The 25,722-nt window shown below is 38.2% G+C and overlaps 1 protein-coding gene across 4 annotated transcripts; it reads right to left on the bottom strand.

Moving 5' to 3' along the window:
* Positions 1–1,076: 1,076 nt before the first annotated feature.
* Positions 1,077–25,722, bottom strand: st3gal8 (ST3 beta-galactoside alpha-2,3-sialyltransferase 8). 4 transcript variants are annotated; one of them, XM_086150028.1, is made up of 9 exons: positions 25,651–25,722; positions 14,552–14,942; positions 11,227–11,317; positions 10,999–11,134; positions 7,874–8,067; positions 6,583–6,762; positions 5,545–5,590; positions 5,297–5,416; positions 1,077–4,768 (listed from the first exon to the last, which is right to left on the bottom strand). In XM_086150028.1, the coding sequence occupies exons 2-9, from the start codon at positions 14,712–14,714 to the stop codon at positions 4,601–4,603; spliced, it is 1,098 nt and encodes a 365-aa protein (XP_086006154.1). In that variant the 5' UTR covers positions 14,715–14,942; positions 25,651–25,722; the 3' UTR covers positions 1,077–4,600. The 4 variants fall into 4 exon arrangements, with proteins under 4 accessions (XP_086006154.1, XP_086006152.1, XP_086006151.1 ...); XM_086150026.1 differs by lacking the exon at positions 25,651–25,722 and adding an exon at positions 24,003–24,059; XM_086150025.1 differs by lacking the exon at positions 25,651–25,722 and adding an exon at positions 23,774–23,996.

Raw genomic sequence — 25,722 nt, 5'->3', positions numbered from 1 at the left:
TTTTTAGGAGATTTCTTTGCAGTTCTTCAAGGCAATTCAATATTTTCCTGCTGACTTTAAAGTTTATTTTGAAAAAATAACTGGTGTTTAAAAAAAGGGCTCTCACCAAACATTCATCCATCATCTACCGCTTATCCTGCACTCAGGGTCACGGGGGATGCAAGAGCCTATCCCAGCTAACATCGGGCGAGAGGCAGGGTACACCCTGGACTAGTCGCCGGTCAATCGCAGGGCCACATATAAAGACAGACAACATTCACTCATTCGGGGCAATTTTCCTGCATGTTTTTGGACTATGGGAGGAAACTGGAGAAAACCCATGCGGACATGGGGAGAACATAAAAAAGTCCACACAGAAAGGTCCCCTTTCTAACCACTGTGCCACTATGCCGCCCCTTCTCAACCAACAGTTTGCAAGAATAAATAAAAATACCGTCGTAAAAATGTCCAATTGAAAAGTGATTGATATGGAAACCAATCGAACTGCTGACACCGATCTACAACATTGGAAACTGCCTCTTTTGATTGTTATTCCAAAAGACAATAAAGTATTGTTTTGTTTTTTTTTCAGTTTGAATTTCATTTGTGAAAAGGTCTGTGGGTTAGTCTATTTAGTAACATTGCCCAGAAACAGGGTCATTTTTATCTTTTTTTAATATCTTACTGCAGGTAGGAAATATCAGTTGAAGCTGGCAGGAAAAACATAAAACTCCTTAAACTAATCAAAAAAAAACAGTTTAAGGATTAAGAAAAAAAGTCCAAAAGAAATCCAAAAATTTATCCGAAATCTATTTTAGCTGTAACTGACAGACTTTACATCTAATTTAATCAAAAAATAGTTGATTAAAGGACATTCAAATTTGTAATATCGACACATATTGGTAATGTCGTGAAGAGCAGGATTTTTTTCTCTTCAGGCTTTGATTGTTGTGTCAACATTTACCTCCAGTGTAGTTTGACAAAAACTCAAAAACTGTTTTATACATTTTTTTTATTTCATTCAAAATGACACCAGTGGCTTTGTTTTTCTGTGGTTTCATGTTGAAAATTAAAAAAAAAAAAAAAAGTCACATAGCCCTTGTTTGGTATCAGTGATGATCAGCAGGTTGTTTAATTGCAAACAGTCACAGTCTTAAAATTAAAGCGATGGTTAACAAACTCATCACATTTGCGGCTTGTTTGGTCAGTGAACACCGCGCCACTCGCCCTACATATACACCAATAACCAGCAACTAATCAGAGACATTTCATCAACATTGAAGTAATTTCTGAGCGTCAAACTACGAGGTTTCTGACAAGGACAACATTTTGGATTTTAAACATTTAGTCACAAGTGAAGCCGTAAACCAGTTTACAACAGAACTCACTTTACACAGCGACAGAGCAGCAATCAACAGATTGTTCAGCATTTGTGATTGATAAGGCCCCGGTTTGCTTTGAAACAAAACAGCTACTTCATCTGAAACCTCCCTTTCCAATGGCATTAAAAGACCTAAAACTTTACTTTCCAAGTTTGTGCATTTCCTGTTATAACTAGATGGGAATGGAAACTCACGCTCAGACCAGACTCCTACTGAATAAAATCCCTTTTTTTTTTACCCCTGATACCTTCAAATAACAGGGGAGCCAAGATTTCAAGCGTGATCGTACATAAAAATGCTAGTCATCATTTCAAAGCTGTAAACTAGTGGTTGACTTGAATGCTTTTGAATTATTGGAGATTCATATTATTTCATTTTTGAAGTCATTTATTTGTCAAAACTCCAGACAGGTTTGTAATAAAGTGCCTTGAATGCCATACCAATTATATATTGTGTACTGGCATCAAAATTATAGCTGTTTTGGTTTGCACTCTGAAATTAATAATAATAATAATAATGATCATAACAACATTTTTGTCACCCCCTATTTGCAGCTCATAATGAAACAGAGTATTGAATGTCACAGTGCCGTCCCAGACGATCACACAAATCGGTCTTCACAAAGAACTGTTTCATTTTGCCCCAAATTCTAAGAACATACATGACACTCAAAATAATCAGTGGCTTTCCAGGTAATGTGATAATTATAATGGAAATGACTGAAAATAGTTTTTGTTTAGCTGTAGCGGACGGACGAGTATGCAGCAAGCATACACCATTACACATGCAATTATCAATTCTTGCTAGGATCCCTTGACATGGTGTCACCACACTTTCAGTCTTAAATCAATATACTTTGTTAACAAAATTGTGTTTCCACAAAAAAAGTCTCAGGAAAACCACTAATTATTTTTGTGTAACAGCATAAAACTGGATATTTTGAGAAAAAAAAAAAAAATGAATTCAAAAGGAGGACATGAGCAAATTTTGCATCTTATTGCTTTCATAGATCGGCACGAAGAGGAGTTTTTGTTCAATTAAAAAATCTTAAATGAAAACATGACCTTAACCCCCATGCAAATAACCAATTTACTACCAATAGTAAAAATTGATCAGGAGTAATGGCACAAAGAAGCCAACGCAATGAACCTATAAAATTAGCCATGTCTGTTCGATTCCAGTCCCTCGTTGTAAGACAAGAATGGAAGTTCTGACAGCATGAATGTTTGGGAACCAACAGTAAAGAGTTTATTTGAAGCAGACTGAGGTATTTACTTAGTTTCTATCACAGAGCGCTTCCACCCCTGGTACCAGCCATAAAGCTTCTTCAAATATTTGGGCAGATGAGCACTTTTCCTAAATTTCTACCTGATTCACTCCAGGCACAGTTGTCTCGGCTGGATGTCTGTCGAGCAAAAGCTGGCAAGCATAACAGATGAGTGAACTGTAGCAGCAGAGAAAATGTATCTAATTAAAATGCATTAATGTGTGATGAGTCATCTAACAGAATGCAAAATTAATATGACCAAATTGATCCCGAAGAAAGTCCACATTTGTGTAAACATTTGTGTAAAGACCTGTTTATATTGATCATGCAAAAGGGGATTTAAAAATATCAATGTCCTACATTTAATAGTATTAAACGAATATACACAATTCCTTACGGTCTAGAAAAGTCAGAATGAAATTAACTTTTTTTAAATGTTTTTAACTTTTTTTCTTTTTATTAAATAATACTTCATTTTTGTGCATTTTGTTGGTAATATTTGCAGCACTGAGGAATGTGTGAAAAGCTTTATTTCATAGTATTCAGAATCTTTCTTCCATATGAATGTAAAGCGGGTGTCTGTTGAGGTTTCGGATACACAATAAGCTGAACACTGAATGTGACACTTCATTATAGATGTGAGAGAGAATTTACACAGGACATTTTTAATATTATTTACAATTATGAAATTATTTTATCATAGTGGCTTACTATTTTTTAGGAATGTTTCAAGACTAAAGATATTTAGGTGATTTATTACCTTGATTTTGATTTTTAGATTTGTTGTTTATTTGGATGAGAGTGAAACATTGCCGGACAATAAGTCTAAAGTCTTTCTTCAGAAAAGAAAATGGCTACAAATTATCATGTGATTACTTACTTCCTCACATCACAGCAACAAAATCGGCTCTGGGCTTCAGACACATATCGGCTAAGTGTGACACCCTCTTGAAACATGTCCCAGTGTAAACAGAGCCACAAACATTCGCACCGTAATTGACAATCAGCGACAATCTTTAGCATTCACAGTACTGATGTGATTGGCCTCTTCACGCCATCGTCAACCTTCATCAGGACATCCCGCAGTCAGCTGATTGACTTCCCTGAACTCCTCAGTTTCTTCATTTACTCGGCTGGCTAGTTTTGGTCAGACGAGAGATACCTTTTAATATACTCATTGCACATTCCACTCTAAGATTCACCATCCACGCCGCTGAGGTTACAGATGATTGGCTTGCTAACGGTGAAAAGGCATGTCAACATTCGTTAGCTAGTGGAAAATATAGAGATTCAGAAGTATCCTGTCAGTCTTTAAAGCATGTAAATATTAATAGACTTTCCCATTTTAGATGATCATCATCACCTTCAATCTCTCAGATTGTCCTCAAACACATGGAAAAGCTAAAACACAGGCTGAAAACCAAACAACTTGCATCTTTGTCCACATACACTCTAGACAAGAAGTGGCATATATAATTAAAGAAAAACTTTATCCCTTCCACTTTTTCTGGAGGAAAACTTAAACTGGATCAGGACGGTAACAGTTTTAAGATTAAATGGATGGATAACGACCTTTATAACTATATTTTTAATTATTAGATCTTGTGGCTGGACATTACTGACAGCAGAGCCATTGCTTCATCCTCAAGGCAAAGTGCTTTGAGTAAAAAAATAAGAGGTTATTCCTGTATAATGTCTGTAAAATCAATATAAAAGGTATTATAAAAGGATGTGGTTGTTTCCCACTCGGGTCCATCAGTCTTCGTCAACAGTGGCGAGCCCCAAAATAATAGTAATAATAAAGCTGGAACTCATCTCAAAGGCAGATCCTGTGATCCATTTGAATCTCAGCTCAACGGTGGCTTCCATCCAGCAGGCCGACACCAGCGGTTGATGCGTTGGTACGGCTCGCTGGTTTGAGTAGCGGATCAAGTGTGTGCCTATCGGCGTGTTCTGGGGGTCGCAGGTTATGTCACATGTGCAGAGTAATCTTTCCTTCTTTTGCAAGTTGCTGGATGACCTGTGATTCGAAGTCAGCGCTGTGGACACCCGTCTTCCTAAAGGCTCCTGCGAAGCGGTTCTCTTCCCAGTAGTGATGCCAGTTGCCCTGCTTGTCCGCACCGTAACCAAACACTGACACCTGAATAAAGGCAGGAAGTGAAGCCTTAACAGATGGTGGCACACAACCATGGACACTCACACTGCAGTGTTTCCTATAAGGTGGAGTTGAGGTGTTTGGGTTTTTGAGTGGATTTTTTTTGTTTGTTTAGTGATTCCTCTTTCAGGTGTTTGCTGTTGTGATACTAATTCAGCAAAACATGAGAGCAGTTTTTTGAAATTGCCAAAATACCCTAACATGTATTGGATATTCAGTCGTAGACTGATACCACCAAGGAGCTCCACTGAACGCCACAGGAAGTCTTTCCTATCTGAGACTTTTTAATTCCTCTTCCCTCAGCCGCAGGGAATCTTCAAATCTTTGTACTTAAGACCTTAAAACACTTGATAGCCTTAACCTTGACAATTCATATTTTATTGTATTTCTTATTCTCCCTCCTTCCTACTATCATCTATATTATGTTTTTGCTTGAAACTCTGGCACAACAATTTCTTTCGGGATAAATAAAGTTGTTCTTATCTTATCTTATCTTATCTTATTCTTTCCCACCTGGTCACAGATGTGCAGAGCGAAGATGATTGCCATCATGCCAGTGGACGGGTACCGGCCGTGATGCTCAGTCCAATGATCGTGAACATACTTAAAGAACATCGGGTTCACCACAAGTACCTACAGAAAGAAACCAGCACAAGCAGCGTTATCTAAGTAACAGTTAGGGTAATTAACCAAATGTTTTCACATGGTAATTCGCAAATACAGGTGGTTCTTTCATCATATCAGAAATGGCGATGATGTACCTTGTCTTTATCAGCGTTCACTCTTTCTTTTACCCTCATGTAAGTCCTGAACACACAAACACGAAAAACATGCAATTGTAAAATACTCAATCCAAACCTATTGGTATAGAAATTCATTCACAATGTATATTTCTCTTTGACTGAGTTGACTTTGTTTATCACAACATATAATTAAAGCCTTGGTGATGTCATCTTTTCATGCATATTCGTTAAATTATAACTATTTGAAAACTTTTCTACTCTGAAATACTGCTCTGACAATTGAAGATCCTCATCATGGTATCAATAAAGTCTATCTTATCTAATCTTATCTGAGAAGATAATTTCCAGGACATTGTTATCAACAGTTTTGCTGGTTAGAAGCAGCAATCTGGTACTTTCAGCCCTTATCAGAGCTCAATATATCCATGTTGTTTGTCATTACAGCACAATTTTGCAGTATTGAAGAGAAAACATATTAAAAGGAATTTCCTAAAAATAACTTAATTTAAAAAAAAAATTTACACTGAAAAAACATAAAAAAAACACCAAAATTTTCCTCTCAGATCTCAACAGTAGTTAACAAGTTTGACATAGATGACCGTAAAGTAGTTCACATTTTTCATTTTTTAATTAAACTTTTTTTAGATGACATTAGAAATGCTGTGCCCTACTTGTATTATTGAAATGCTTGTGAAATTATCTAATTATGTGAAATTGAACTCCTCATTAAAGGCTAAGACACTCAATCAACTGTTTCATACCTAAAAGGGCATGATGATAATTAGTCAAAAAAATTAAATATCACACAAAAGGGCAAACGCAAGAAAATAAATTTTAAACCTTACATCGGGACAATTTTTTTCAAATCATGTTTTGATTTGACCCTTGTTCATGCAGTTTTACACCCCAAAAACTTTCATGACTGATGCGGTTAAAAGCATGGCAGTTTTGTGATTGGATCATTTCTGCAATTAAACATTTTTGAGTGCGCTTTCACATCCATATATTGCATCCATATTCACTAAATATTTGCCTGTTCGTGTGTAAGTGTCGTACATTTTGACCTCGCCAGTTGTCAGTGCACTGGTCACCCACTCCAGGTCTTTCAGTTTGAAGGGCAGCAGCACAAGGCTCACACCATTTCTGATGTCCACGGCACTTTCTGGATACATAAAGTGATGAGTGGTTCTGTTCCCAACGTCTTTTTCAAATCCTCTGGTCACTGCTTTGTTCATCCTGAAACAGGATGACATGGAAGGTGAGATGTGTCTATGTGTTGGAGGTTGACCCAAACTATATTTTTTGCAACTAAAACAAAATTATTTGAGAAAAACTTATTACTGATAAATACCCTGGATTGGTCATATTAGAGCCACTGTAAACTCAATGATTCCAGCTGCAAAAGACGATGTGGTTCTGTTTTTTTTTTTGTTGTTTTTTTTTTTTAAACACTTTATCAATCCCTTGCCAGGAATTGTTCTCTACATTTAACAAATAAGGCCGATACATGAGCAGCCCTCAGGTGTTCAGTGTCTTGTATTCCATGTGAGGATTGCAATATAGTGTCACTCATAATTTATTTTGGAGGGAGCAGAGTTTCTGTCTCTGTCTTTCTTTGCCGATGTTGTTTTGTGCTGTCTGTGCTTTTCCCCCATAAACCTGTTGCCTTGTATATGATCAAATTTAGAAGACATGATATTGTTTCTGCTCTTATCGGAGTAAGTTTGGTTTCCAGGACATCTATCATGAGGTGAGTTTGTCTTATCTGTTCAGGAGCTGTTGCTGAGTATTACAAACAATACCATCTGCTCTGTGACCTTTGACAGAGGAAAGCACAATGTAGGTGGTTTAGTGTAATTCTATGTTGCCTACATCTTAGATTGAAATGAAGGTGGTTTTTGTGGTATGCAACTTTTTGGGCAGTCTTTTGGAGCACCTGCCAAGTCAAAAGACAGTCTTCCAAAATTGTGCAACAACATGTCTATGAAGGTTCTCAGTCATCCAAGTTATGGTTAATCCATGTCAAATCATATCATGGAAACTGAACTTGATTTGTTCTCTTGAAGACATTCCCTTTGAAATGTTAATCTAATAGACGGTAGGATCAGCTTATTGACATTTCTGTCAGGCTTAGGTACATCTCCTTAAACATTGTTACGATCCTGTATAATTTGTTGGATGAGATTTCCTGCGTATCTGCATTAACTCCTTTGTCTTGAAAATCAACTTTCAGGGAAAGTGGGATTGAGCATAAAAAAAAAAAAAAAAACTAGGCAGGTTTCTGATCCCCAACAACAGTGTGCGAGACACACATCCAACAGGTAGTGTACATGGACATGGTACATACCGGATCACATTGGTATGTGAGTTGATCAGATTGCCATGTCCAGACTGGTAAAGGTTGCCAGAGTTTCCAACTACAGCACAATCACGACACTCAGTGGGTTTGGGCTTGAAGTCCATTGTGGGAGGAGAGATAACCTTGAACATCTTTGACATCACATTATCTAGAGTCCGATCTTTACCAGAACGCTGAAGACCCTGCGGAGGAGCAGAGCATCAAAGTTTCTCTTAATATGTGTGAAAATATTCGAACAGGATTCTAACTCTTTCATAAACTTTATTTCAGTGTGACAGACAGACGGACAGACAGACAGACAGCCTCAGGGCAGCACAGGCTAGTGTCTCTGAGCCAGTCCCAAGCCCAGATAAATGCAGAGGGTTGCGTCAGGAAGGGCATCCGGCTTAAAACTTCTGCCAAAACCAAATAAGCGAATCAAATTGAACAATCTCATACCTTATCTGTCAAGGCCCGGGTTAACAACGACTGCCATTAGTGCCAATAACCTACAGGCTACCAGTGGAAATAGGGCAAATATGGGTCGAAGAAGGTGAGGAGGGAGGCATGTTCAGAAACAGCAAGATCAAAGGAACGGCAAGAGCCTGGGACTGAGAGTAGGGACTTTGAATATTGGGATTATGACAGGAAAAAGTAGAGAGTTGGCTGACATGATGGAGAGAAGGAAGGTGAATATACTGTGTGTCCAGGACACCAGGTGGAAAGGTAGTAAGGCTGGAAGCTTAGGTGCTGGTTTTAAGCATATTACCATGGTACTGACAGGAAGAGAAATGGAGCAGGAATTATCTTGAAGGGGGATTTTGTTAGGAATGTTCTGGAGGTGAAAAGAATATCAGGTTGACTTATTGGTTTGAAACTGGAAAATGAAGGATAAACAAATTATTGACAGGTGCTAGAAGGGTGATGGGAAGATGGAAAGAGTACTTTGAAGAGCTGATGAATGTCGAAAATGAGAGAGGCAAGGGTAGAAGAAGTGATAATTGTAAACCAAAAAGTAGCAGAGATTCGTAAAAGTGATGTGCGAAAGGAATTGAAGAGGATGGAGAGTGGAAAGGCAGTTGGTTCTGTGGAGGTGTGGAAGTGTCTAGGAGGGGCAGCGGTAGAGTTTCTGACAAGATTATTCAACAGGATCTTAGAGAGTGAGAAGATGCCTGAAGAATGGAGGCAAAGTGTGATAGTGCCCATTTTTAAGAATAAGGGGGATGTGCAGAATTGCAGCAACTATAGAGGGATAAAGTTGATGAGCCAAACAATGAAATTATGGGAAAGAGTAGTGGAAACTAGACTGAGAGCAGAAGTCACCATTTGTGAACAGCAGTATGGCTTTGTGCCTAGAAAAAGTACTGCAGATGCAGTATTTGCGTTGAGAATGCTAATAGAAAAGTACAGAGAAGGCCAGAGGGAACTGCATTGTGTTTGTGTAAACTTAGAAAATGACACGGTGCCAAGAGAGGAACTCTGGTATTGTATGAGGAAATCTGGAGTGGCCGATAAGTATGTTTGACTGGTGCAGGACATGTATGCTAGCTGTGAGACAATGATGCGGTGTGCTGGAGGGGTAACAGAGAAGTTCAAGGTGGAGCAGACTCCATCAGGGATCACCTCTGAGACCCTTATTGTTTGCAGTGGTGATGGACAGGCTGACAGATGAGGTTAGACAGGAATCGCCATGGATCATGATGTTTGCGGATGACATTAGACATGAAGTTTAGTCGCAGCAAGATAGTATATGCATGTGAACGAGAGGAACCTGGGTGGAACTTGGGGTCCAAGTACCTGAGCAGTCCAGAGCAACGGACGGTGTGGAAAAGAGGTGAAGAGACAGGTTCAAGCAGGTTGGAATGAGTGGAGAAATGGGTCAGGTGTACGATTCGATAGAAGACTACCAGCCAGAATTAAAGGAAAGGTGTACAAGACAGTGGTGAGACCAGCAATGCTATATGGCCTAAACACAGTTACAATGACCAAAAGACAGGACGCAGAGCTAGAGGTCACAGAGATGAAGATGCTAAAGTTCTCTTTGGGAGTGACCAGGATGAATAGGATCAGGAATGAGTCTCAGAGGAACAGCACATGTTCGATGTTATTGAGAGAAGGTCAGAGAAGCCAGACTGAGATGGTTTGGTCATGCACAGAGGAGGGATAATGAGTATATTGGTAGACAGATTCTAGAATTGGAGCTGCCAGGCAGATTGTCTCGAGGAAGACCAAAGAGAAGATTTATGGACGTAGAGAGAGATATGAAGGTAGTTGTGTGAGAGAGGAAGATACAGAGATAGGGTTAGATGGAGAAGATTGATTCACTGTGGCGACCCCTGAAGGGTAAAGCCGAAAGGAGAAGATTGACATATATATATATATGACATAAGATATATATGTATATTTGTACATATATATGTATACATATATATACACGTATATGTATACATACATACATATAAATATACACACACATATATATATATCTATATATATTATATAGATATATATATAAGTATGCCCTCCTTTGCGCAGACACCAAAGTTAATTTATTTTCATACCGTTTTCACATTATATTACTTATTGACGTGTTGCAGCTATCTTGTTAGCACAGTAGTGTGTCGCCTTCCTCAATCTACTAATGGTGTTGGCAGCAAGGATTAATCCAGAAATGCACACACGGAATAAGATATTTCTATCGTCAGAAAGACTGCAGGCTACTGCCACAGCAACACATCTAAGACTTTTACTTTTCAATCTTCCCAAATTTGAGAAAAATGTTCATTCTCAGTGTATTACAAAAGGTTAATTTTGTAGAGGATAACACATACATCCTTTGTCTTTGATTAACTTCCCTTTGCCCTGTAATTTGAGTTCAATGAAAAATGTATGGAAGATACCGTATAAAATTATGAGTGATACTTTCTTAGCTATTATATAGCTTTTGCTGAAAACCCTGCAAAGATTTTCTGCTCAAGAATTGAATACAAGAGTTTATCAAATCGAAATAAATTAAAACCACAGACCATGAAAGATTCAAAGAATTGGTCTCATTTTATATCTAAATGAAATGAATATACTGTACATATATAATTTAGATCTAGAAATAGTACAACTCATATTGGTCCTCTTACCAGCCACCATTTGAGGTCTGCAGGGTCAAAGTTGTTGGTTTCTCGGAGGACTGGCTGTTGCTCAGACTTGTAGCGACTGCTGAACCAGTCAGACCCTCTCAGATCTGATATACAGGACTTTGGACAAGCACAGGGCCTGAAGGACAGCACTAAGGGGTCAGACGGGGACAGGAGAACATTCGAGGACAGGAGAACAACATTCAGGGACTGGAACGGACTCCACGTTACCTTGAGTCTTTTGCAGGCTTCTCTTCTGCCTCAACCTTGGCTATGCTGGAGGGAGGTTGTGTCTTGGAAGGGGCAGCAGGGGTTTCAACCACTAAAAAGAAACAGACAGCAATATATCATAGGAGCACTCCACACATGGGGATGGTATATTTTACAGCACCAAAAGTACTCTATTTAATACTCTAAACCAGTGGTTCTTAACCTTGTTGGAAGCACCGAACCCCACCAGTTTCATATGCTCATTCACCGCACCCTTCTTTAGTAAAAAATAAATTATGATTTTTTTTACTGGTGCACGAAATGAATTGTGCATTAATGGTCTGATAGGGAGGTCTCACTCTGCTGCATAAACCAGCGACCTCAAAGCGGACCGGTAGGAAATCTCAGAGCAGGACGCTTTCAATGACTGTGCCCACTAACTGCAGACTAGAGTGAGGGGTGGACCTCTGTGGCGGAGGTTCCACCGAACTCCTGAGACCGACTCACCGAACCCCTTGGGTTCGATCGAACCCAGGTTAAGAACCACTGCTCTAAACGTATGAGTTTGGACTATAACAGACAGAACTTATCATGCGAAATCCAAGCAAAATAGTCTCTGTCTATACACAGCCAAAAAATGTTGACAACACTAAAATACCGGTACTTGATTTTCATTACCAAGGGTAATCTTTTCTTCTTAATGAAGTCAATCACTGAATGTCAACAGCAAAACATTTCAATATACATTTTTATGGCTACTATTGACAGATTTGGCTGCCAAATATTGCTCCTATTGCCGGGTGAAGCAAACTGGTCTCCCCCTGTTGAAGGGGGAGACCAGTTTGCACAGGGACTTGACTTGCATGACATTCACCTGTATCTGCTCATCTATCATCTAACTTCAAAAACAAATGGAAAGGCACTGATACACAGTACATTGCACTTCCATGACACCTTACATCACTGGAGCAGAGCAGGTTTTAAGCTGCCCCAGTGGCTCCATCTAGCAAGACAGCTCAACATTTCTTCAGACAAAGTATCATGAGGGTATCAAGAGTGTTCTTATCAACAAAGTCTGTCACCAGCACTCGTATGTTTTTGCACTAATTATATAAAGTAATTTTAATAACAGATCCACTGGCATGCCGGATATATTCAAGACAGTCATTTTTGAACTTGCTTTGATTATTTTAAAAATGTTGTTCCTATAATTGTTCTTTTTACTCTTCTTACCTAATTCATGAAGCTAATTTGATGAGAAGTGCTTTATTATTGGTTCAACAGAACCAATACTAATTTAACTGTCCGAGACAAAAATGATAGTACCATAATCAGTTTGATGCACAGCCTTTTGAAGGCAATCAATGCAATCGAATGATTTCTGTAGCTGTCAATGAGACGTCAGCACCTATCGACAGGTATTCCCACCACAGATGCTAAATAGGATTTAGATCAGGGCTCATTGAAGGCTACTTAACAATGTACCAATGCTCTTAGCCATTCTTCAATGTTTTAGCTGTGTGAGACCAAGCTTTCCCACACTGGGCAGCAAAATTTGCTCCAGAATGCCTTGACAGTTTCAAGATTTCATTGTGCCCTGCACAGACACAGGACAGCCTGTGCCAGCTGCAGCAAAGCAGACCTAGAACACAACCGAACTTCTTCCATGTGTCACAGTTAGTACGTTGTTCCTTTCTTTATATGCTTAATTTTTGTGTCTGTGAACATAGAAGTTGTAATGGATTCTTTGGTTAATGTTTCTATGATCCATCTTTTCAACCTGTCATAATTTTCCTTATGTGTCCACATCCAAGAAGTTGGCTACACAACATGATACCGAACACCACTTCCTTTCGGCTATTTCCTTCAGGGGTTGCCATAGCCAATCAGATGCCTACATCCAACCCAATCCTCTGAATCTTCTCTCACACTGACTAACTTCATTCCCTCTTTCACTACATCCAAAACTCTCCTCTTCATGCTTCCTCAAGGCATCCTGCCAGATACTTCCTATCCCAGTATCGTTCTACCCAAATATTAAATATCTGTCCTCTGAACATGTCCAAACCATCCCTTTTTGGCATCTCTGACCAGACAGAACCCATGCAGACATAGGAAACACATGTGAAGTTCACACAGATAGGGCCAAGTCAGACTCAAAACAAGCATGTTATTTTTTTTAAAGCCAGGAGTGCTAACCATGCCCGCTTATTTCCTCTTCTTTTCCTTCCTTTTCACAACAGCGAGTAATCTGCTCCCATCAGATCAAATCCCAGCATCCTCCCTCTGACTTTATCTCCAAAAGATCTAACATGTGCTCTCCTTCGGATGGGACTCATTCCCAAGCTATCTATCCTCATCGCAGGGAACGAATTTCCCCACGAGGGATTCGTAAAGGATGAATAATTATTATTCTGTCTTGCAGCACTTAACTTTCATTTATCTCTGACCCAGTACATACGTCGCTCAATCAAGATATTCCTCAACCTGCTCTATGCTCATACTATGACTTTCATTGTCATCTGCGATTATCATCCATAGAGCTTCTTTTAGATGTCATTTGTCTGTCTGTCCATCACCATAGCCTCTTACCTTACCCCTCTCTCTCTTTAGTTACAAGTACAACTTTCTCCACCCCTTTGTCAACCTACATCAGCCCATTTCTACTAGTGCCATTTAGGTTATCAACAATGATGGTGGTAAATTGTTAACCTAGGCCTTGACTGACCTGGTATTGAAGTCATTGCTTTCGTTCACATAGATACCCTTCCTGATACAACTATGTTTTGATCCAGGCTTGGCTAAGGAAGAATACTGAGATGTGCCCCCATGGGGCTGCATTATACCAAACAGCACAGTGACCACATTTAACCCTTTAATTTGGCAAACTGACGGATTACAAATTTTAAGACACTTGCAATGCTAATTATAGGACACACGTTAATTTAACATTTCATGATGATCAATGATTTTCAATTTTTGTTTTTTTAGGGGAAATCATTCTTGTCAAGAACAGTTTTATTATATTGTTTCCTTTATGCACAATTCAAAAGAAATATCTGATCATTACTTTTTAGTGTTTTTTTTTTTTAACATTAGTCAGGGTGTTTTTCTTTTCTGTAAAGGTACTATCAATTATGTCCACAAGCATACCAGTTCTGATGGCACTCCCTCTACTGCGGTTATTCATTTCTATCAAATACTACTGATCATTTATCAATTATTACCCCCCCCCCCCTCCATTTTCTTGATTTGTTTTGCGTTTTTTTTTTTCATAATTTTTAAAAGGGTTTCCAACTCTGGTGATGGAGGACGTCCATACCAGTAGGCGCTGAATGTGTCTCACCTCCACCCCCGTTACTTTCCTCCCTGGTGGGTGCGGTCTGAGTCATGGCTGTAGCTAATGACAGGGAGAGGAAATGTTTCCCTGGGATGCTCTGGCTGGCCAACATAAGGAAGAGGATGGCGACGATAACTACAAAAACACACAGCTTTCTTTTAAGCAACATGGTGGGATGTGCAGTGAGCGTGGGGCAGCAGGAGGGCAAACGTGATGTTGGGATGTCAATTGGACATTCAGTCAGTTACGTCTGCATAGTTTGACTGTGTCATCTGAAGATTGTCCACGGGTCTGTCAATGCCCCAGTCAGTTTTAACTCCATGAAGCCAGATGACAAATGGCTTGCTCTTTCCAAAATGCCGCTTTCTATTAGGAAGGACAGGGGCTATGGCAACATCTGTAACAGACAGAAAGGCACAACATTACCCTCAATGAAAATCTTTTGCTCAAGATGTAGTTATATTCAGTTCAAGAAATGTGTTTCTGTATTACCAAAAGTGTTTGTTTTTCCCACAAACCAATCTTTTTATAGCATTTACCAGCAATATTTGTGAAATAAGCCTGAAATCTAACATTATTTTTCTACTTCAAATCTTTTTTGCCAAGTTGAGATATTCTGGGATTTAGATACATGCATTCATTTTTTTTCTGATGAAAACAACTCTCAGGTCAGATACTTTCTTTACATACAAAGAAAACCCCTTTTTTTTTCAAATGAACATCATGTGTTTCTTCAAAATGCATAATCTGCAAAATAATCCCACAGTAATTCCATAGTAATTAATGGAATCCATAGAAAACATTCCACAGAAAATGAAAAATAATCTAATGCAAAACCACCCAATAAAACAAAAAGCAATGATGAAGTTACTGATCACAATTCTGATGCTAATACATTAGTATAAGACATTATCATGAAATTACAATAAAATGTACGCCCATTAAAAAAAAACACTATTTCCCAACAGAGCAGCACCATCAGAGCATGGATGATAACCACGGTGTCTCTTCATGCAGAGAAAACGTCAACCAGCAAATGACAAAACGCATCAATGGTCACACAGTGTGACATTCAGCACACAAAAAGATAATGCTTTGTTATCCAAGCAGTCATGTTTATGATGTCATCACTGCTGCTTGTGATGCTAATGACATCAGCAGCAAAAACCTGCTCTGTGGCCTACCATGACGAATAAAAGGAAGTGAGGAGGGAAAGGGGAGGAGAATGTGGGTTAAGTTTTTGCTGATTAATGGCATCACCCGTTTCCTCCCCCATCTCCCTCGCGCAGGAACGTCTCCCAGCAGATTGATGCGTCCTTAGAATACCAATCAACTTCTTTCCTCTTCTGTCTGCTTCTCCGGCTGTCTCTCTCTCATCCTGTGTGTGTGTTCCTTTCAAAGCTGAGTACTATTTTAAGTTTTAAACACTTGGGAGAAAGTCAGGAGATCTTGGCAGGTTCTCAGCACTTATGACTATAGCTTACCCAAAACAGGAATTTTGGAGCAAATTATGAAGGAAACAAGCAAAACGCAATCCTATTCAAATTTACAGGTACATATTATACATTTAGGGCCAACAGTAAACTCTTCTTGGTTACAAAAGTTCTCTTTATGCAGTATTGCCCTGTTGGAGCCAGTGAGTGCGCTTTTTGGCATCTTTAGTCAGTTTTCCAAACACGTTGGTGCTGCTTTTTACCAAATTCTATTTCGTTAGATCCTTGGTCCCATCTACTGAACAAGGTTGCCTGTAAGGAGCTTAAAAGGAAAAGTGCTGCATCATGAATGTAGAAAGCTACACACATAACATAAACTCATCTTGATATTAGAAAAGGAAAATCCTTTTGTTTATGAAGTAGCACAGAACAGGATTTCTATAGTAGTAAAAAGTTGACAGGAAACAGTGATTTCTATCTCAGGGAAAATAAGAAAGTCACATGGGACAAATAACCTGTAAAGGATAAAGTCAGGCCAGGAACTAATAGGTTTGTGGCCAACAATTAGTTACCACATAGTGGTACTGTGCAGACTAAATCACACTGTTAAGGTTCTAAATCCAATCTAATCTAAACAGGACTTGAGATTGATCATGCTTGAATGATTAAAACCCTGCAAAATACTAAGTAGGAATTGCAATTTTATCAAGCTGACAAAATTTTGCACAAACCATTGACTTTTTTTCCCCACACAATCTCACCACCATACCCAGGGATAACTGTATAAAGTATATCTAGAGCAGCTTCATATTAGTATCAAAAGATTACAGGACAATTTAAAATGAAAACAATTATACACATGGATAATGGGAAAAATATTTTAAAGGCATTTTAGAAAAAAAAAACACAATTTGTATTACACTAGTAATTATCTTGGAGAAAATAACAAATACCTGTCGGTTTTTACACCCTCCCAGAGAGAGGTCCAGAGAGATAGTGATTCAGACACTTATACACTTAAGTTATTTTTGTCAGACATAAATGGCACATGCCAGCACTCTAAGGAAAATGTGTGCTGGGAAAAGCTGCTGACATAAGGCTAAGCTCCAGGATTAGCATCTGTATTAGCATGCAGCACAGAGCATTACTTTGTGCAAGCGTGTCTGTCCAAGGGGATTTAATACAGAAGCAACTCATAATAAACTAATCAGGAATTTACTCGGATATGAAAAGCAGGGATACATGGCTAGGGCTGATCAATTAAAACAAGCATAACCATAACAGATGCATAAAATTACATGAAGAAAATTATTGAAAAAATTACATTACAGCTATATGTGCTTTTATCAGCATTTACCCATAAAAAAAAGCAAGATAGCATCGCAGATTCCATTTAGTATGCATTCTCTGTGTTAGTTTAATTCATCAAGAGCAATTCACCATTATTTAGTAATGCAATTTCTTCTTTAATTTTCAAAAAATTTCCTGTGACCCCCACCTTTCTAAGCATCAGTGCCCCCCCCCCCAATGAAATTGCATCACACTTTCCATTGTAATCTCATAGCTTCCCGCTTCACACAGCTTTCCTACACCTAGCAGACATTATACCCCCCACCCTTTCACCCCAACTATATTTTACTTCACCAGCGTTGCGCTTGTGACACAGGTGCATTTTAACGTTTTTCTCTCCTTTTTTTATTTCTTTGTAAATTTTGAGATTTTTTGTGGGGATGGGGTGGGGGGGGGGGGGTCATGCGGATTTCTTTGTGAAGTGGGTCAGAGGGGGTATAATTTATCATTGAAGATTCAGATACAAATGCTTCTTCCCAAGATTTTGAAAAATATAGTATTGTACAAATGCAACGGCCCTGGACCTAACATCTCTCAAAATGTGATCACTGAGAAAAAGTGGTGACCTATGAAGTTTAGTGGTTATTCTAATGGTCATTTATCATTGGAAATTTGGATGCATATAGGCTTTATGGATAAGTGCCATTCAGCTGACACTAAAAGGTTATTTTACAGCCAGTAGAAGACTCAAAGTTCAACTTACCTTGAAAAAAATCTTGAGCTATGATGGTCACAGGAGGTTCACTTAGAGGCTTCAGGCATTGTTAAAAAAATTCTGCATTGCCAATTTTCCATGGGATATTTATAAAACATTATTTGTCAAATATGTCAATATAAAGCATCAGCAGATGTTGGTAGTGATGGGGATATTTGTGCCCACTGGGAGGAAGTTATTGTTGTTGCAGGTTCCTCATCCATTAGGGGCTTTGTATGTAAGCAATGGAAACTTAAAAATCGATTTCGATTGTTAAAGAAAGAGAGGAGAAGAGCAACAACTGGAACTAATGTGTTCCTACACCTGGTGCTGGTTAACATTTAAGCTGCTGAGGTTGGAATGACCTGAAGTCTGTCAATGTTGTTTTTTCAAGAAGCCAGTGAAACATCAATTACAAATTACAACAGCACTTTCTATTCATAAAAAGGTAGTGCTATGCTTCTCATTACACTTCCACTTTTTTGTGTGTGTGGGGTGCATGTCAGGATAGTGTATAATCCAATTGTATTCTACATGGTGCACATAAGAGTCTATATCTAAAGAGGTGGCAATAAACTGTTATTACCGGAAATTACTTTTTAAAAAAACTTCAAGTTTGGTGGACTTCAGGGACTTTTATCACATCCAGAGAGAACATAAGAGTGTTTTATACAGGTTGTTTTACAGTTAGATGAATATAGTCCCATTCTCTGAGAACCTTTAAAGACACACACACTTTATTTGTTGTGTGTGTGTGTATTTGTTATGATGAGTTTGCCCAGCACAAGGAATGTGTGGATCAGTGTGAAGGATAAAGGTCTATGACCTGGGTCATTATTTTTATGTTTTTTAAGATGGAGGAAGGGGGTGACAAGGTTTGAAGTCACAATTTCCGGTGCTCTGAAGACCATGTGACAGTGCTCTTTCTTAGCCTAGCTCTCTCTCTCTCTCTCGCTTTCATGGTGTGACATCTGGCATCAGTGTTGATGCCAGAATGAAAACCAGCTGCTCTACTCATGGACAACAGAGACAAACTACATCCTATAAACACACCCACAAAGAACAATAAGGAAAATCACTTCTCTCACAGACTTAATTGCAAGTCCGATGTCCACAGAGAGTTCCCATCTTGGGTATTTTTCGTTTATTTCACAACCGTTGCAAAATATATTGTTCCCCTTTTTCAAATAAAAACAACATGAGGGTAGTTTTTGTACTCTCCCCCACTCTGCTGTACTCTTACGTGACAGTATAAGCACTAATAAATCTCACTAATGGGTTTCTACCAAAGAACAGACAGTCATTGCAATATAAGGCCCAAGTTGTTGCACTCAGGTATGCTCCCTGTCAAATGACAAAATAGAAATTGTGGTTTCAATCCAAAAGACAATTCCAAACCATTTTTAATATGTAATCTAACTAATTGCTGCATTTTAATGATGTACAAATAATAAACTAAGAAAAAAACATGTATGTATTTAAAGAGTGAATGAATGCAGACCCTTGACAGTTCTGTGACATGATAATTATTTAATGTTGTTTAAAGTCTGGTGAATTAACTGTACTTCACAGTTCAAATATAACATTTTTTACTTCAAAGGGAAATTCCAGGTATTTATCGCTGCTGAATCATAGAATATCTGTGACTTGAGTCCAAACCTGCAGTTTCATCATCTTAAGGCTCGAGCAAAGACTTTGACGCCACCTGTTTCAATATCAATTAAGCCTTAATCTGATTGCTGAAACTTTTTTTAAGATTTGTTACATTATTGTTGAGCTTGAGCTATTGTTTGAGCTTGACGCACAATTCAACAGAACACATCAATATGAATATTTTTGACCCTGCCTAAATTCTGTTGAATGCTGTTCATAACAGGTGCTTGAGAAGCTCTAATGCCTTTAATGCTCTAATGCTCTAATGCCAAACAAAGTGTAAAGAATGAAATAAGGCCAGACAAACTGGAAAAACAGGTAATGGTCAGCACCTCTATTCTTTATATTATTGAAAAACTGGCAAATGAATTGCTTCTTTGCTTACAAGTAATGCATCATACTTTCTTCAGTTACATGAAAAAACTAAGGGATCGTGTTAAGGAATTGAGGCGTCCACAATAAAATGTATCAGTGTGAACTGTTGGGTGCCGATGAATAAAGCTGGCTCTCCTGGTATATAACTGACAGGAAACAAACATGCCACATTTGCTGTAAAATAAGCAATATTTCTTGAAGTATGTATCCATTATTTGTACTTTCCTCCAACTTGTGTCAAGGTTTACCCAACTAGAAGGTAGACAGAGGCGTACAGCAGACCTGTAATTCTTTTTTTAATTCAAATGTACAGAGTAGATGTCATTTTTAAGAACAAGGTGATGTAAGACATGAAAAGATAATGTGTTCCTTGATATTAACTACTACCAATTTTGTCAATAATCTGCAAATAAGACAATGCTACGGGCTTTTATACTGACACATTTCCATTTCTTATATAAAACTCAAAGCAAAATAACTGAACAAATTTTAAAAAAATACAGGAAAGCAGGGGAACAGTTATCCAAATTTCGCAAAATATTTTACTTTCCCAGTAACCTGTTGCATTACCGTTCCACAGACAAACATTCTTTTCTGTTTAGTCCGAGGGCTCTTCCTGGTTCATTTTCCTATTAACTGATTCAAGATTCTTTATGCAAAATATCACCCTTTGTGTATCAAATCCATATAAAATGGGGTGACAAAGTCTCGGAAAGACCTTGGTGATGATGAAACTGACTTGATAAATAGACAGCCAGACCTTTAACAATCAGTTTCTGGGACTCAGATTTACAGTCAGGCCTCTATAATTACATCTGTCAAAATACAGCTTTGAGTCGCAGACCACACAAACCTGTCTCTCATTCTGTCTCCACTTTCTACCATTTTAGATCTGTAGGAAGTCTATGGTCACTATGGTACAGTTTGAGAAACTAATTAATGGCTTTCCACAGGATTTTAGCATCAGTGCCAAATCAAAAAAGCTATAATTGGAGTAACAACCTGGAAAAAGAAACTTGATTCCCAACAACCTGCAATGCAGTTTGAGGGTTGGCATTTTTTATCTAATGCAGGGCAAATTATTTATTTATAAGATAAATTTGGACCAAGGTCACAGTAATATAATGTTTATGAATAATCACATAACGTAGAAGAGGATTCAAAAATGATACATCAATAAAACTGACAAAAGAACTTCTGTCAAAACCAGTGTTTTTGTGTTTTCAATGAATTAAACAAGTGTTGGCTTTTTTAAAATTAAGTGCTAAAGTCTTAACTTTTTTCTTGTATTCATTCATTGAATTGATTTTGAAAGAAGGTCTTTGAGCTCCCTTCATGACATCAGTTTTTACTGAACCAGCCCTGGTCTAGTAATGAGCTGGCACACTGATGTGAAATTTTGAAGCTCTGCTCTTGGTCACAAATTATATGCTTTACAACAATTCATCTTAACAAGTGGTTTTCAAAGCACAAGACACACCTCCACTGAAGAGTGCCAGAGCAATTTAATGGAGGGGTGGCTTGAGAAAGAGACACAGAGAGTGAGAGAGAATAGCTATGACTTTGCTTTTGTTTGGGGAAAATGGATGAAGCATCCGGGGCAGGAAGCAAAAGATGTACGACAATGACTTAAAGCACAAATCAGCAAATGCCACAGGAATGGAGCAATCAATGTTTATATGTTTCTAAAGTGCATCCCCAAGATAACCCCCTTTTTCATATAATTTATAGGGCACTTTAGGACATTTTGCATACTTGCCCTGTTACAGTGACATGAAAGGCATCTTGAACCAGATGACTCTAATTTCCTTATTTCTGTTGTTTAATAAAGATGCTGGGCTATATTCAGAAACTATTAAACTTGAGTTATAAAGTATGCCTCACAATATATAACTACATTGGGTTTTAGTTGTTTTTAATCTAGTTATTGGAACATTTGAAGGGAGCGATCTTAGGGCAGAGTGTTCAGAGGGTGCTTAAAAAAAATTGAAAGGTTTAAAAATTTCTTGAATGTAGGGAAAAACAAATGTTGGTATTTAAAAAAAAAAAGATGTATATGTATGAAAAAATGTTTTCAAGTTTTTAAAAATGATATTCTCATAAAGTGCCACCGTTAAATGCAAAAACAATAGCTGATATAAATTAAATACAAACATGATTATATGTTAAACTTGGAGTCTTATCTTAAAGTAAGAGGCTGGGGCAAGCTATTTAAAGGACATCTAACATAAGAATCCAGTGTTGGAATACAATGATCATTTGCCTTTTATTACTAAATGATGAGCTAAGCTAATTTTTTCCTGTGTTTGAGCATTCCACTGGGCTTTTTACTTCACCGTTGTCCTCATTATTTAGTGTTATAATTGTTCTGAGAATGTTTTGAAGCTGAAAACTAGGCAGCAACAGCAAGTGAATTAAAATGTAGCCTCCAGAACAACCAGGACATACTTCTCGGGTTTTGCTTAAATGACCTTATGCAGACTGCATGGTTCACACACCTGCATTAAAAACATGTATACTAATAAGTTTTTCTTCTGCAATTTACTTCCCAGAAAAAAGACGAAGACACTACCATAAATTCCGGACTATGAAGCGCACCGTTATATAGGCAACACTTACTGATTTTTAAAAGAAAAAGACATTGTACATAAATAAGCCACACATGTCTATAAGCCACAGGTGTCCCCACTGAAACATGAGATATTAACGGAACAAGATGTTACAGGAAAGATTTTTTTTAATAAGTAATTTAATAAATAACAGTATCGTCTACAACTACCGGTACATAGTGCAAATGCTTGACAAAGTATCTCCGCCTTGTGTGTGTTTTCTCTGCGGTTTGATTACTCTGCACCATCTAGGATAGACGTTCTGCTGCCATTTGTCTGACGTTGAGCCAAATGAGCCTTTAGACTGACATATCCTCCAGGAACTAGTTTGAACTGTAGGGGTAATTGCTCGATTGTAATTCTAAGAATTATTATTAGAGCAAATATTTGCATATTTGAAGTCCACAAAAACACGATCAGCAGCAAATTATATATTAAGTATGTTATAGTATTATTGTGCGTTGTAATCACTAACACATACAGATGGTTAATTTCATGTTTTAGTTTATCTATTTAGGCCTTTATTGTATATTAATTGTCCCCCGTCCCCTTAAAGTCTAATGCCCTCTTGCCCTGTGCTACTGTGGCACTCAAAAATCACCAATAAATTATTGTATTATTTGAGAGCGACTAGATGTATATTTGCAATGTTGATAGTAACAGTGCAACATCACTATTTTTCATTCAGAATAAATTAACCCCATTTGAAGTAGACAGTACCATATTCAGTTCCATTATTCAATGAAATTATGAAGCATTCTACACCTTAGTAGTTTTTTAAATATACTTACTCCGGATACGAGAAGGGGGAGGGCTGCCAAATCCAGTAGCGCTACAGTGGTGGTTTTCGAGTCAGACGAAAATTAGGAGAATGCAATATTTAAAATTATAAGCAAACCACTGAACGACTCACTCCCAATGTAAACCTGTGCATTCGATGCTAACATTAGCATACAGGAGGGGAATATAACGGTTAAAAGAACAGAAACGGAAAGACGCACATGACCGCCCCCAAACTCCGACCCATTCCCTCCGCCTTTCTCTCCTTTCTGCCTCTTTATCCTCATAACATACAGTGTAAACCACAATAAACAAGAAAAAACAACAAACTCACTATCAGATAACACGACGCAGCCCGGAGCTCCCCCGCAGCAAGTTCAGCACCCCTCAAGTTTGGTGGAAACTTTCCGAAGTTTCCAAGCCAGTTTCTGCTGCGTCGTCATACGAGTACACCCACAGGGCCAAACACCCCCGAGGTTTCAGACTCACTCCGGACCGGTTCGCTGACGGTTAAAGAGCTGAAGAAGCGGCTTGGGAAATGGTTTGAGGGGGGGAAAACTCACGGACAGCAGTGGTCAGATGGTTCTTCTTCTCCTTTCACTCCCACGGCGGAGCTAAAGGACATGATGAGAGCGACGCCCCGCCCACGTAGAGGAGGGGAGAGGCGGGCTACTGGGAGACCTTTGACGCCAAAGAGACCGAAAGCAACAGCAGTTGCTCCAGTGGGGCTACTTCGAACCCCTAGGGGTATTTTACGGTACTACAAGGGGCACATATAAGTCGACCCCAGTAGGATCATCCTTTTCTAAAATGTTTAAAAAATAGATAAATAGAGAAAAAAAATCCACGCCTTGACACGGACAAATATTAATAAGCAGTTATCAATCCATACCATGATGGTATTGTCCATACCATCATCCTAAAACCAATACAAGCTTGTGTACAGGACTGTCCCAGAAAATTAGAATATTGTGATAAAGTTCTTTATCTTCTGAAATGCAATTAAAAAAACAAAAATGACTTTTTCATGATATTCGAACATTTTGAGATAGGATTTTTGAGTTTTCTTCAGATGTAAGCCACAATCAGCAATACTAGAATAATAAAAGGCTTGCAATATTTCAGTTGATTTGCAATGAATCCAGAATGTATGACATTTTTGTTTTTGTAATTGCATTACAGAAGATAAAGAACTTTATCAAAATAGTCTAATTTTCTGAGACAGTCCTTTCATGCACTTTATAGTTTTAAGCAGAGCCCTCGTCTGTTGTGTTTTGTTTGCAGGCAATGTGAATCAACTGGCCAGGTGAGTGAAACAGGATACGCCTAGATAAAACTCAGATGAAAACAGTCTGTCAACAGCATACAGCACAAAAACATTTTTTTTTACTGCTAAAGGGGATTTCATACGCCAAAACAATTTTAGAATTGCTGATACAGGAGAGCGTGGTAGCATTAAGTCCGGTAGGGGAGCAGAAGTGACACAGTCTCATTACCCTTTAAGTAATTTGATGAATTTGTCCATTGCGCTTAATCCTGTACTCCCAATACAGCTACAGCATTTCTCTGTCACCTATAAGAGTGAAAACATTTTTGCAACTTTTAACAGTTTTATGGAAGTTATCTTATGCAGAAACTTAGAATGCTAATTAAAACAGAAGCAATTTCCATTTCTTTTGAGCTATTTTACACAATAATTGATTACTGTTAAGAACTCAATTTTGATTTTTTTCTGGGGAAATTCTCACAGGAATAAAGAGAGCAAAGCAGCGACATTATGCAAAAAAAATGATGGTCTCATTTAAGTTCTTGATCTCTGATAATTATTCCACACATCAGTGTCATTTGCTTTTTTTGACCATCAATACAAAACTGTGAGAAATGCTGTTTTTCTTTAATTCATATTCTTTGTTTGGGGGGGGGGGGGGGGGTTGAGTGGCAAATTCAGACTATCACCACACACTGGCAGGAGATTTACGTTGTCAGTAGTAAGCTATTGTAGTAAGTTCCAAATGACAGTTACTAAAACTGGTTCCTATGAAATTTAAACAGGAAATAAATGCATTGTTGTGGAATAAAACAAACAAAAAAGACACACTGACTGCATGGTCAGAAAGTAAAGCACATCAACCATTATGTATTAATCCATTGTCTTGTCAGTCCATGCAGACAAACAACCTTTATATTCATGACACAAAAGCTGAAGCTCACCTGATACTGTTATTAAAAAAATCAAAAGCATTTGAAGGCTTGTCTGTGTTTTCAAAACGCTTGAGAGCCACT

Source organism: Fistularia commersonii, chromosome 7, assembly GCF_037954325.1.
Source record: "Fistularia commersonii isolate RoL2024-O1a breed Wild chromosome 7, RoL_Fcom_v1.0, whole genome shotgun sequence".
NCBI lineage: Eukaryota > Metazoa > Chordata > Actinopteri > Syngnathiformes > Fistulariidae > Fistularia > Fistularia commersonii.
Note: the sequence above shows the minus strand (reverse complement) of the source record. Positions and strands in the feature narration are given on the sequence as shown.